Source organism: Euprymna scolopes, chromosome 6, assembly GCF_053919585.1.
Source record: "Euprymna scolopes isolate OS-2025 chromosome 6, ASM5391958v1, whole genome shotgun sequence".
Classification (NCBI taxonomy): domain Eukaryota; kingdom Metazoa; phylum Mollusca; class Cephalopoda; order Sepiida; family Sepiolidae; genus Euprymna; species Euprymna scolopes.
Window position 1 is genome coordinate 92589742 of NC_136487.1, and position 14519 is coordinate 92604260.

At 32.3% G+C, this 14519-nt stretch overlaps 1 protein-coding gene across 2 annotated transcripts in view; it reads left to right on the plus strand.

Moving 5' to 3' along the window:
* The window catches only part of LOC145277792 (dynamin-1-like protein), a 103510-nt gene that overhangs the window by 59371 nt on the left and 29620 nt on the right, over positions 1 to 14519 (plus strand). For both annotated transcript variants that reach the window (XM_080129608.1, XM_080129609.1), the window contains exons 10-12: positions 6325 to 6471; positions 10998 to 11090; positions 11579 to 11758. In XM_080129608.1, the coding sequence (XP_079985734.1) occupies positions 6325 to 6471; positions 10998 to 11090; positions 11579 to 11758 (420 nt within the window). The remainder of the gene's footprint in view (positions 1 to 6324; positions 6472 to 10997; positions 11091 to 11578; positions 11759 to 14519) is intronic.

A 14519-nucleotide genomic window follows, 5' to 3' on the forward strand; every position in this document is an offset into this window, starting at 1 on the left:
CTTGGAAATACAATTTAAAAAATAACGCGGATCAGTAAGTGCATTAGCACCAAAATTTTTATAGAATCAGAATCAATAATTGTATCTGAATCAGGGAAAATTTTAGAATTATTTAGACGCAATCATTTTTTTCCTTTAAACTTTAATTACTTTAATAATTGTTAAAATCTTTGAAAATGTGTTTTTGATTTTCAATTATTGGGGAATTAAAAAAACAATAATAAAAATATATAATAATGATGCGAAAATACAAAACAGTTGTAGAAATCATAGTTCATTTTCCACATAAACATCTGTTTTATAAAATCTGACGTGTTATTTTTCTATTATTAAAAAGTAAACTATTGTAAATATTTAGTTGAAAGAACAGGCGAAGCAGAAGCATATGGCACCGGTATTGGGTGTAAATCTGGGTAGGATGTAAAAATTGTTTGGTTACTGAATCAGACTTTCTTTGTTCAAAACAAAATCCCTTTGGTATAAAAGAAAATACAGTAGAACCCTTGGATACGGCATTAAAAATTATTCACAAAATACAGTGCAGTATATAATACACATGTATATATTCAAATAACATTATAAATAACACCATAAGGTGGGGCAAATACCATAACCAGAGGCCAAAAAAAAAACCAAACCTATATTCCATATCGTAACCTGAAAAAACGTATCCTAGGGCCATCGAACCCCGGGGTTCTACTGTATGTGAAACTTTAACATTGTCGCCAGGAATTGTTAACATCTGACCCTGGAATTAGTGACCTATGTTTCTTATGTGCTTCTTATACTGATGGGAACAGTAGATAGCAGATGTTGTATCATCAGCAGTAACACAATTTCTTTGTTTACAAACGTGTTTTGCATTCCTGATGTGAGCCACATTTTAATTTACAGATGACCTACAGTGTTTATAATCTGCTTTCAAATATAACTTTGTTTTAAGAAATAAAACCTGTTTTATTTTTGAAATAGTAAAATGATATAATAAAATATATATTTATATATTAAAAAAAAATTTAATGTGAGTTCCAATGATAATTTGTTTAATTTAAAGTCTTAAATGAGTTTTTAAATCAAGAACAAATTAGTAGATGGAATGATGCCAGTGGTAGAACTGTGCATAACAAAACAATTCATATTCATAAATATATTTTTATTATTTTTGATTTTGTTTAAAAAAAAACATTTCATAAGTATACTTTTGTTTTCAAAGTTCTATTTTTAAAGACTTATTTTTAAAATGTTTGGCTGGTGCTACCAGATCAGGCTGTCTTTTGGCTTCCTGAGACGAAATTGAATTTCTGTTTTTGTTTTCTATCCTCTTTTGTAAAACTTAAATATGTTCTACAAAAACAACAGCCTCCTTCCCCTCCCTCCCCCTTTATTCCCCCCACTTCGTTACTGGCTTCCTAAACTAAAACAGCCTAGCCAATAATACTACAACCTTTTTCCTTTACAAAACTCAATTATTTTTATGCAAGGCCGAAAATGGAAACAACAATCCACCAAGAACACCAAACCAAGCTTATGATTAAGAAAGGAAATAAAAACAACCAAACTAAAATCCAAGAATGTTTATTTGAAGAAATAAAACAGATTTCACCAGACCCCGTCGGCGGGATATCAGAATATGCCGACTGCCCCCCTGTAGAGAGTAGAAATCCCTCAATGAAGCTTCCTGTTGGCCGTAGGTAGCAACCCGTAATGTCTTGGGACGGGATCTTGGTGGTTGAGCAACCCATGACTAGGAAAAAAAAAGTTGTGGCCCTGCAACACATCCCTTCGGCCTTTACCTCGACTAGACAGGAGGTCAGAGAGGCCCGATCTGATCAATCGGCTAGTCATGCCAAGCCCTAACACTTACACTGGCAAATGCTAATTGCAACATCAAGGAAAAAATTGAAGTTTAAAGATAATCCAACATCTTACTCTTACTATAAACATAATCAAACCAAATAAGTGTTAGAAGGCGGTGGCAAGGGTCAATCAATTGCTGAGATAAAACCACACAACTGTTCCCTTCCCAATGTTTCTCTTAAACTGGGAAAATGAAACTAAAAGAGGAATCAGGAAGAGATGGCACAAACTCAACTGATTGAGTATATCTTTTTTGTATCCCTTGGAATGAAAGGGCGAATGGGTTTCCCCCCTAACATCTCCCACATTTGGGCTCCAAGGAGGGTGAGGAGCAAGAAAAATGAAAAAAACAAATCAAGTATATGGATCTAATAATTAAAAAACCCAGAAAAACAAAAAGAACCCACTCTGACATTTCAGATGTTACCAGCTCAGACAGTGAGCAAGAATTTGAACATATTGATAGAGAAAACTTCCCAAGATTCATAGTAATTGAAACCTTGGAAGGAAAAAAGGCCAGTGATCTATCTCCATTCCTAATTGAAAAAAATACTAACTCAAAATAGCAACCCTAAAGCGGTAAAAAAAATGAAAAATGGCAACCTACTGGTTACAGTAGACAGCTACAAAGATGCAAAGAACCTCCTAGGAATGGAAAAATTCCATATTTATAGATGCAAAACTTCTGCCCATGAAAGGTTAAATACTTCTAAAGGCGTCATAAGAAGCCATGAACTAACCTTAGCTACATCGGACGAAATCAAAAATGCCCTAAGAAAACAGGAAGTGATTGATCATGTCCGAATCAATATAAAAAGGAACAGTCAATCCATACCTACAACAACGTACATATTAACATTCAATACCCCTAAAATTCCAAAAGAGGTTAAAATTGGGTATACAATCAAAAAAGTGGAACTATATATACCAGCCCCTCTGCAAACTTCTCTATGGTGCCCAAAAATATGGGCACCATAGAGAAGTTTGCAGAGGGCACAAAACATGTGGAAAATGTGGTCTAAAAGAACCCAACCACATGGAAAATGAATGCCCCAATGAAACTAAATGCCCAAATTGCCTAAAAAACCATCCAGCATACTCCAAAACATGCAAAACCTTCCAAAAGGAAAAAGAAATTGTGAAAGTAAAATATAAAGAGAATATCTCCTTCCCTGAAGCAAGGAAAATGGTAGACTCCTACCAAAAAGTAAACACCTATGCAAACATCACAAAAAATTCAAGCCAAACTAACCAAATAAACCACCAAGAGTTACTCAATAAATTAGTTTCTGAACTCAAAAATCTAATTGAAACTTTAAAAACAAACCAAAATGAAACTAACAAGTACCAGTATCTTTGAAAACTCAATTAAGTGATCAAAACCAAAAACAAGCTCCAAAGAACAAAATAGAACCCGATCAACAAAAACTGCAAATAAATCAACGTGAAAGATCCAAGTCACGAACAAGTACAAAAGCAAACATTAAACACACAATATCAAGAAAGATGGAAGCAGAACTGGGAAACACAAAACCCCCTTCCAAAAACCAAAATAAACAAAAAACAGAAACAGTACTAATTGAAAACGAAAATAAATTTGAATTGATCGAGAGCCGGAAAGGACACGTGAGACAGAGCAAATCAAAAAGCCCCAAACCAAAAAGCCTCGGCAAGATATCTCAGCTGAGACACAGACACTAACAAGAGACACACCTTCTACATCCAAAGAGATAGAGATGAGAACTAAAAAAAGATAACTAAACCCAAAACACCCAAACAACAAACTATAATGCAAAACATGACACACAGAATCCTACCGGATAGAAATAAGACAAAAGTGGAATTGTCATGGTTTAAAGGCAAACCTAAATGAGCTCACTATTCTTCTCAATAAATAACTTCCAATAGTAGCATTTAGCATACGTATGGAAGAATCCATAAATAAAGCCCAGATAAATATTGCAACAATACACGAATCTGTAAAACCTAAATATCCCCCCTGGCTGACAAAACAACCAAAAATAATATCAGACCTAATTAAATACCCTAAAACAAAAACCAATCCAATCATCTATCAAGAAAAATTCAAAATAATTAAAGGTAAGTATTTCAAACACTCAACAATTTATACAGACGGTTCAAAAGATGGAGACCATGTTGGATGTGCAGCCATACACAATAAAACAATCCTAATCAAAAGATTACCAGACAAAGCATCGATCTACAGTGCTGAAGTATCAGCCATTGGTATGCAACTCAATCTTATAGAATCTTCTAAAGATAAACAATTCATTATCTGCTCAGATGCCAAATCAGTACTCGAAACACTGGAAAACAGGAAACCAACGAACCCAATAATCACCAAAACCCTAAATAGATTTGATGATATTCCTAATGATAAAAACATTCTCTTTTGTTGGATACGCAGTCATATCAACATAAAGGGTAACGATAGAGTTGACAAAGCAGCAAAAGCAGCACTAAATTTAACCAATGATAAGATCCCTCATACCGATCTAAAACAAATCATTAACAAATATATTAGAAACACATGGCAAGAGTCGTGGAACTCCTGCACTAAAAACAAGCTATACCAAATCCAGGAAACCATAGGAAAACAGAAACCAAACAAAAAAATGACCAGAAAGGAGGAAGTTATAATAACAAGACTCTGAATAGGTCATATCTCTATAACACACTCCTACCTACTCAAAAAAGAAGCCCCACTCTGCATACCCTGCCAGGAACCATACAGAGTAAATCACATATTAACAAGATGCAAAGACTTGAAAACAAATTGACTGAATCTATATAATGAAAAAACTGTAAAAGACATATTCATTCATGTAGACCCAACTACTCTTCTCAAATATCTGAAGATAACAAGGTTACTCAACAAAATTAAAAAAAAAACAAACAAAAAAATACCTTATCTAACTATATAAACATAGACACTGAACACCAGATACATACATAAAACCTATAACTATTAATGTATATAAAAGACTCTAGCATTAAATGACCACATAGGTTGATATGCCATAAAACCAACCAATCAATCAATCAATCAATAAAATGTTTGAAAAAAATAACATATTTTCATAATATAGTTTTATTATGAAAGTTCTACTTTTATGTTTAAAAAAAGTAAACTTACCAACACCTGATGTTCGATTTAAGAAAAAAAATCAATTCATAAAAATATTTTTATTATAAAAGTTTGAATAAAAACTATGATTAAAGTTCTAAAATTATAAACTTACCAACATGTGTTTATTGTAAAATAAAACAGAAAATTACTAACACCTCTGATGTTTGATGTAAAAAAAAAAAAAAGTTCATAAATATATTTTTATTGTAAAGGTTTACAAATATATTTTTATGTTCTAAAAGTATGAATAAAGAGTTTTTCTTAATGTAAACACTAAAAACCTCCTAGTATCATTTTAGTCTTGAAAAAAAAAAAAAAAAAAATTGTCAAAATTTTAACAATAAACTATGTACACTGTTGGTCATCCATAGATTAAAATTTGGTTTGCGTCCAGACTGCAGAACGCATTTGTAAACAAGGAAATATGAATGTTAACAGTAACCACAAACTAAAAATACTACTACTACAAATAATGATAATAACAACAAAAATAATAATTATAATAATTCTTATGGTATTGTATATGGCTATCTAAAATACGTAAGAGCAACAAAAATGTAAAAGTAACAATAAAAAGATGAACAAAAGTAATGTGCTACACATGTAAATAAAGGCTAAGTATAATAAGGAACATATTAAGTAATTCATCAGGTTTTTACGTCTGTGCAAATGTGCTTTGATCAATATAGGTGACTTGTAATGCTGCAGTAAAGGAATAGTCCGATTAGTTTCGTAGGATGTGTGACACCATCTTTTTTTGTGTTTAACCATTCGGAAATAACCGTAAACTGATAATCTCTTATTCAGAGAAATGCAAGTGGACAACAAATGGGAGCAGTTGGACTTGTATAAGGGAGTGATTATTATTTTATGAACTGAAAACTAAAAAACTAATGTAAAATGTATCTAAGAAACATTTACAAACGTGGGTAAAACTTGTGACAAATGTTATCTGCTTTCATATGATAGATTTTACAAAAAATGAACCCTAGTAAACAAAAAGAAATAAATCAAATATGAAACCAGTCTTTTTTTTTTGTTTTTTTGTATTGTGCTGAGCAAAACTTTTGAAACATTCATCTGATGATAAAGGAAAATTCTATTTTTAATCAAAAATGTAAAAAAAATTAAATTGAGTTTTAGAAGTGAGTCACTTTTTCAATCTCTGTCTTCACCTTTTATTGATCCTTCCAACTAAGAACGAAATAATTGTATTGATTATTACTTTCAAAAGTATCCCACCACAAGTTTCCTTTTGAGATTTTATCAAGTACATATTAGTCATTTACATTTCATTTTGCATTTCCATTCCACAGGGTCCACGGCCATCATTATTTGTTCCAGAAATATCCTTTGAATTGTTAGTTAAACGACAGATCCGCCGTCTGGAAGAACCCAGTCTACGTTGTGTAGAATTGGTACATGAAGAAATGCAAAGAATCATTCAACACTGTGGTACCCAGGTGAGTTTACTTTGAAGAATCATTTTTGATCATTTTAATTTTGTTTTGTTTGTATCTTTTACTGTATGATCAAGAACAATTTATCATTTTTCATGCTCTGAATGCCTCACTTCTCTAACCTTGGATTCATTGAAATTTCAAACGTCTAACCACTGACTTCATCAATACCCACAAAATTATTGACCATCTCGCCAAAAACAACCATGACCACTTTTTTGATCTGTGTCAAAAACATGTTTACAAAGTCAGAAAATGGCATAAATCTCATGACTTTCGGAAATATTTTTTTAGGCTAAAAGTTACTGAAGCATGGAACAGACTGCATCAGTTGCTTGTTGGTTACCAGACACTGCATCCTTTATGATGTGACAAATATGAGTACATGTAGGTTCTTCCTTACATGACTATGATTGGCTGATTAAGCCATAAATATCGACCAGTAGAGCCATCTGGGACAGACGTTGACAGGCATGCTGAAGCTTTGCGCTAAGTATATACCAGCCCTGCCACAATCACGTGTTTAGTAAGGAAACTTACAAGATTATTACTCGAATATGTAACCAAGTGTACTCAGCTACTTCAAACGAATATATCCTTTTTGCAGGATATATCACTTTAAAACCCTCTTGCTTACTCAAATTTACTTGAATTATATCTGATCGAGAGAACAGACACTGTTCATTTCTCTTTCATCATCCTAGGAAGTATACAAGCACTTTATATAATTAATATAATTTATATGAACATTGTTGTTTTTTTTGTTTTTTTTAAATTCCATTTTCACCCCAAACAAGGCACAGTGCCACTTTGATGTAGGGAGCTACTATCAGGGACATAAGTTGCAATGTAGGGAGTTAAGCAACAAGATGTCTGTTCACATTACACTTGAACTTCTGCATATCAGTACAGTTAGGGAAGCAGAATTCTGGAAGGGAGTACCAAAGTCTAGCAGTTCTGGGGAAGAAACTATTGGAGTAGAAGGCTTTCTTACATCTAGGGATCTCTACTGTGTAGGGGTGGCATTTTGCTGCTTGTCGGGTTCGTTGAGGGTACTTACGTCGAGGGGGGGGTACACGTGCTTGTAGTCCATCAGAGCATTCACCATTAAAATACTTGTAGACCAGCAGAGGGATGCAACGTTTCGTCGATGGGACAGAGGTTGAAGCTTAGATGCAGTGACTCTCTTTTGACTCTGTCCAGGAGTGAGAGACTAGTAGCCGATGCACCAGCCCAAATGTGACAACAATACTCCATACATGGGTGAATGGTGGCCTTATGCAGGTGTAAGTAGCTTTCTAGTACAGTAGAGAAAATCCGTCTTCTTCAAAGCGCCCTTGGCAATGCTCTCAATGTATCTGTTCCAACTCCTGGTCTCTGTGAATGTTAGGCTGAGGAGTTTAAAAGAAGTACTTTCAGGTAATGTGTCTTTAGCCATTGCTATTGGTGGTTGAGAAGGTTTCTTGTAATTATTGAAAGAAACAAGCTTAGTCTTAGCAGCATTTAATGTGACCATCCATTTATGTCCCCATTTCACTACAGACTGAAGGTTTTCCTCTAGTGTTTCTGACAATTTCTTGGATATGAGATGTGTTCATTTGTTTTTCTCTTGTGCCTGTTATTAGAGTGTGGTGTCATCAGCAAATATACCCATCTCAGACAATTTTATCAGGGAGGTCATTTATGAATATTAGAAATAATAGAGGTCCAAGGATAGACCCTTGAGGTACTCCTACATTTATATCATATTTTACAACTGTCAAGGACAACCTGGATTATTCTCTTACTTAAGAAGGATTTAATTATGTTAAATATCCATCCAGTGATACAATATGATCTGATTTTCCTGAGAAGACTATCATGCCAAACCCTGTCAAAAGCCTTAGATATATCTAGGGCTACCGCTCTACTCTCCCCTGCTTTGTCCAGTGTATGGTATATACGTTCTGAGATTACAGTTAGAACGGCTTGCCTAAATTCATATTGTTGGTCAGTCAGGAGTTGAGCTGCTGTAAGGTGATGTACTAAAACTTGGTTAATTATGGACTCGAATATTTTGGCGAAAAATAGGAGGAGGCGAATGGGGCGATAATTTAATGGATCAGTTCTTTCGCCAGAATTCTAGAAAACTGGTATCACAGAAGCAGTCAGGAAAGCAAAATTCGTTAAGGCATTTGTTGTAAAGTTTGGAGAGAACTGGAGCAACCTTGGCGGAGCATTTTTTTTTAATAGCACAGCTGGAATGAGATCAGGTCCATATGCTTTTGAGATATCAAAGTTTTTATGATATCATGCACCTGAGCAGGGGTGATTTTCAGATCATCTAGTATGGCATCTGTCCACAAACGGAAGTCAGGGAAGGAGTGGTTTGCTGGGTCCAATGTAGAGTTCAGGGCAAACTGACTGGCAAGCATATTAGCCTTCTTGGTTGCCGTGCAAACACTTCATGATTGTTGGATAGTGGGGGAATTGTTGATTGCACATTATTTACTACACTATTGCAGATTTTTCCAAAAAAAATCATGGGTTTCTAATTTCTGTGCTTCGATGCATTTTCTGGTGGTTTCGGTATATTCTCTCTTACAATTACTTCTAGCTTCTATAAACTTTTGTCTGTTTGAACTGGACTCATGTCAGGTAAATCTGCAGTAGACATGCTACCTTTGAGCAATTGCAGCTGCACAAGTAGAACTAAACCATTGGGGGAGAGTGGGGCTTGCTATAGAATTTCTGTGTGAGACTATGTGCTTCAATTGCTGTTTTGAACCATTCAGTGGTCTCATTTGCACACTGTTCAGTAGGAAGAGAAAAAATATTTCCCTACAGGGCATCTCTAATGAGATCCCTGATGGTTTCCCCGGTCAGCCTTTTTATAATAAATCTTTTGAACAATGGCTCTTCAGTTTTGGATTGAGAATTTAGGGCGATTTCTACCATTATCACACCGTGATCAGCATTCCCAAGTAGGCTGTGGGCATTCATTACACAATCATCGAGAACTGTTGTCAGAAATAGATCTAGACGTTAATCTTGCTGGTCTGGGAAACATGTCGGAAATGTAACCGTCTGTGATAGGGAATGAGATATAGAGAAGCTATGTGTTATGCTACTAGCTGTGTCTGTGAGTAGAGATTCCAAGCCAATTACTGTGGTGGACATTGAAGTCACCAAATACATGTACTTGTGCACTAGTATCAAGGGAGAGTGCTGTATCTATGCTGTCAGAGACTTTATTTATTAGGGTACAGTCCTGGGTCGAGGGAGAGCGGTAGAGAAAATATACCATTTATGATATAATTAATATAAGCATTGTACATAATGATGTAATTAATATAAGCATTGTACATAATGGTATAATTAATATAAGCATTGTACATAATGATATAATTAATATAAGCATTGTACATAATGATATAATTAATATAAGCATTGTACATAATGATATAATTAATATAAGCATTGTACATAATGATATAATTAATATAAGCATTGTACATAATGATATAATTAATATAAGCATTGTACATAATGATATAATTAATATAAGCATTGTACATAATGATATAATTAATATAAGCATTGTACATAATGATATAATTAATATAAGCATTGTACATAATGGTATAATTAATATAAGCATTGTACATAATGGTATAATTAATATAAGCATTGTACATAATGATATAATTAATATAAGCATTGTACATAATGATATAATTAATATAAGCATTGTACATAATGATATAATTAATATAAGCATTGTACATAATGATATAATTAATATAAGCATTGTACATAATGATATAATTAATATAAGCATTGTACATAATGATTTCATTTTATATCTTTGGTGATCTCATTTTAATAAATAGGTGTAGAAAGTGATTAACAGATTGTTTACAACTTTTTTCAGCTGTTTTCTCCTTTTTGGGAGTATCATAAAAACGATTAGGAATGTTGACGCTTTTCCAGAATCCCTTCTTTCAATGAAAAAACAAAAATAAAATACGAAGAAAAATGTGTATGATGTAAATACCCATGGCAGAAAGGAAATATATAAAAATTAAAGATCATATAAATTGATCAAGTAGTTTTATTTTTACAATTAGAAAATCAAATTTTATGGCTAAATGACGAGTAACAATCTTGCAACGCTACCTTTAACTGAAGGGCAAGGGAGATAATTCCAAATAATTACAGTTTGCTAAATTTTAGAAAGCCAATTTAAATATGACGAGAGGGAGGGACATTGAAAAAAACTCAATTTTGCTTAAAAATGATATTCTTTATAAAAATCTACTTGATCAATTTATATGATTTTTAGTTTACAATATTTTCTTTCTGTTACATGTACGCTAATAAAATGCAAAAAATAACTCAAAAAACAAAATTAAAAAAAAATTTTTTTTTTCATTAAGCTTATCAACCATTTGAGAAATTAAACTTTTTATCATTGAATGCCTCTGTACTTTCGTTTGTTTCCTGATTTCTTCATATTTCTTATTTAAGTTTATATTTTTCTTTGACAGCAAGAGATGTTAAGATTTCCCAAACTTCATGAACGAATTGTAGATGTAGTTACTCACCTTCTTCGTCGACGTTTACCACCTACAAATTCTATGGTGAGTTTTCTCTTTTCTATTATCATTCTTATAAAACAAATTATATTTAATATTTCAAAGTAGCTGTACCTACTCCGTAATGCCCAGGAATCTTTTATACTTTAATTTTTGATTTGATCAAATTTGTATTTTTAAAAAAAACAAAGAAAAAAAAGGCATTTACCTTTGCAGTTTTATTAAAATGCATTTATATTCGATTGTGGATGACATTATGCATTTATAATTCTCATTTATTAATGATTACTGATTGATGTCGCATAAACACTAGGAAATGGTATTCTGTTGTGCATATTTTATCTTTAAATTATTTGTTTGTTTTTTTAACCAAATGCAATTTAATGTCTGAGTTGTGGTTCTGAGGATGTGAAATATTTTTCAAACTGTGATTGATAATAATGGCTATTTTAAATAGGATGCAAATGATTTAAAATTTCATCATCAAAATCATTCTGCTGTTATTCTTTTGGTTTTAACTATTTGTTTTTCAGGTTGAGAATCTAGTTTCAATTGAATTAGCATATATCAATACAAAACATCCAGATTTTGCTGAGGCTCATTCAGTGCACAAAACAGCTGTTGAAGATACTCAGGAACGTAGAATGGTTGCAAAGGAAGGGACTCCTGCTAAAGTACCCCTCCCTGAGGTTATGGAGAATAAAGAAAATAAGGTAGGCATTTGTTTTTTCTTTCTGCAACTGATCTTTGATTTAACCTGCATGTGTAGTGACATTCCTATTTGGGACTCTGCATTGGTTGGATCAATGAAAAATACTTACTGCCCCTCACCCTCTCTTCACTATCTTGAACTTAAATCATTCATTAGAAAGGATTAAGAGTAGTTTATTTTCTTCTTAATACAATGTAGAAAAGAATAAGAAAAAATAACAAGTGGAAAATTTTGTAAAGATTAAAAAATTTTTCACTGTTTATCCAGAATTTCTTCTACATTAAAGAACAAAAATAAAGAAAAATCTGTATGCTTTATGTATTAGTGACAGAAAGAAATTATTCTATACCAAAAATCATATAAATTGATCAAGTAATTTTATTTTTATTAAAAAAAAATCATTATTAAGCAAATTTGAGTTTTTTTCAATGCCCCCCCTCCTCCTCATGTCAAAAATGGCTTTCTAAAATCTCACAAGTTTGAATTATTTTGAGCTATCTCCATTCTTCCTTCAGACTGTTTTCAAGATGGAGCCACAAGATTGTCTCGTAGTTTAGCCAAGTAGTGTCCCAAGTGCACTTTTCTCTTGCCTCTATATTTTGCTTTAGAACAAAACAGTTATATCATAAATATTGCCATACTGCACTATTGCTTTTGTACATCTCTTGATGACTGAATAGATGTAAAAAAATGCTTACAAAAAGCATGCTGACAGCAACATGTTTCAGTCCTAACATCAAAGTGCCACAAGACTAGTGTTGATGATTAATCGAAATCGGTAATCGAAAAAGAACTTTTTGATGTATCGGAATTGGTATCAGAATTGTAAAAATTTGTGCCTGTTTTCCGATGCCAAAAAATGATTCTTTTAATTGTCTTTTAATTTATTTTATTTAAAACAAAATTTTCTACTGCTGGTAGTGATGATAAATATTTGATTTTAAACTGCCAGTAAAACTAAAAACTATATTCTGCACAAGTGTATTTTTTTACGTTTGAGAAAATATCTGCACATTTGACGCATGTTTTTATGGTAATCGGGGGGGGGGGGGATAGCAACTCTAAAGTTAAATATTTAGAGATTTATAAAGTATCAGAATCAGTAATTGTATTGGAATCAGGAAAAAATATTGGAATTGTCCCATCACTATACCAGACATTCATTTGGCACACGATATGGATACAATGGTGATTAATAGGGTTGTGACAACAGCATATACTTTTCAATGTTTTGACTCTCAAGTATATATACGACACAGACTCAGTTAATCAACCGAGAACCACATCACTCTATAACATATAAGATATTAACGGATATATACTCAAGAGTCAAAACAATGAAAAGAATATTCTGTTGTCGCAGCCATAGTAATTAATCATATTTACAGAATGTTTTTGTTATTAAAACAAAATTCTTAGTCAGAGAAGTGTGTTATTAAAACTACACACACACACACGAGCGCGCACACACACACACACACACACACACACATACACAATCTTTGTGGTGTCTCTTTGTTTCGGGTTACAATTGAAAACAAATCCTTATACCAAGATTAAATACAACCTTTCTCAATAATTAAATGAGGACACAAAATAAAAGTTCAATACTTTTTCTTATTAAAATTCTTAACTATAAATACTTTATAAAATTTTTTCTTTTTTACTAGTTTGTACATTTTTGCATGCTTTGCTTAATCTCTTCATCCAAATATTGTGAACATTTTTAACACAGTATTTCATGACTGTGTGAAGGTTATCTTAGAATATTAAGAGAAAGATTAAAATCTATTAACTTCTTCCTTTTAACATTTTCTTTCTAATTATCTGTCCCAAATGAGGCAGGTTTTTTATTTGCTGTAATTATTCTCATTATATTTAAGTGAAATTCGAGATTATTTTTCACAAAAGTATTAATATTTTGAAAATTATATAGATCTGAAACTTATCCTGCATAAGTATTTTATATTTGGAAAATGTTAACTAAAGCATGCCACAGTTACTAAAGAAAAAATTAGTGACTTTTATTTAGAAATATAAAAAAACAGAACAAGATAGGTCAAACTGCACAAAGAACTAAAATGTTTTGAGACTTGTTGAAAATGGAGGGAAATTATCGGTAAATGAAGCATCTCGGGTTTAGTTTTTGTGATAAAATGCAAATATTCAGCTAAAAAAGAATATCAGTTCCTATCCTATAAATACTTTGGATAATCAAAAAAGAAGTTAAAAAATGATGAATATAGTTAAACTAAATAATTAACATTTGAAATAATTATGTATTAACTATTTGTCAAATGTTTTAAAATCTTTTTGGAACAAATCTAAAATAATTAATAATTTTTTAATACTGTGAGTTGTATATCATCATGGTTTCATATAACATTTTTTACTTTGGCTAAATGTGAATTTTTTTTCATCAAAATATATAATTTTGGGAAGTGTTTAATTTGCTCACAATGTAATGTATGAAATGAAATCTGGCCAGTGTGGGTTGAAGACATATATTGCATGAAGAGAAATAAGATGAGAATGATACAATGGATGCATAATGCCAGTCTTAAAGACAAGCTTAGATCTGGTGACTTCAGAGGAAAGTCAAATTTGGACAATATAAGGAGATTTGTACAGAACAGTAGACTTCAATAGTATGGTAACATTAAAAGAATGGATGATTCTTCCTGGGTTAGTAGATATAGAACAATTGAGATAGAGGGGTCACCTCACATTAGAAAACCAAGGAGAACATCAAAGAAAACTAA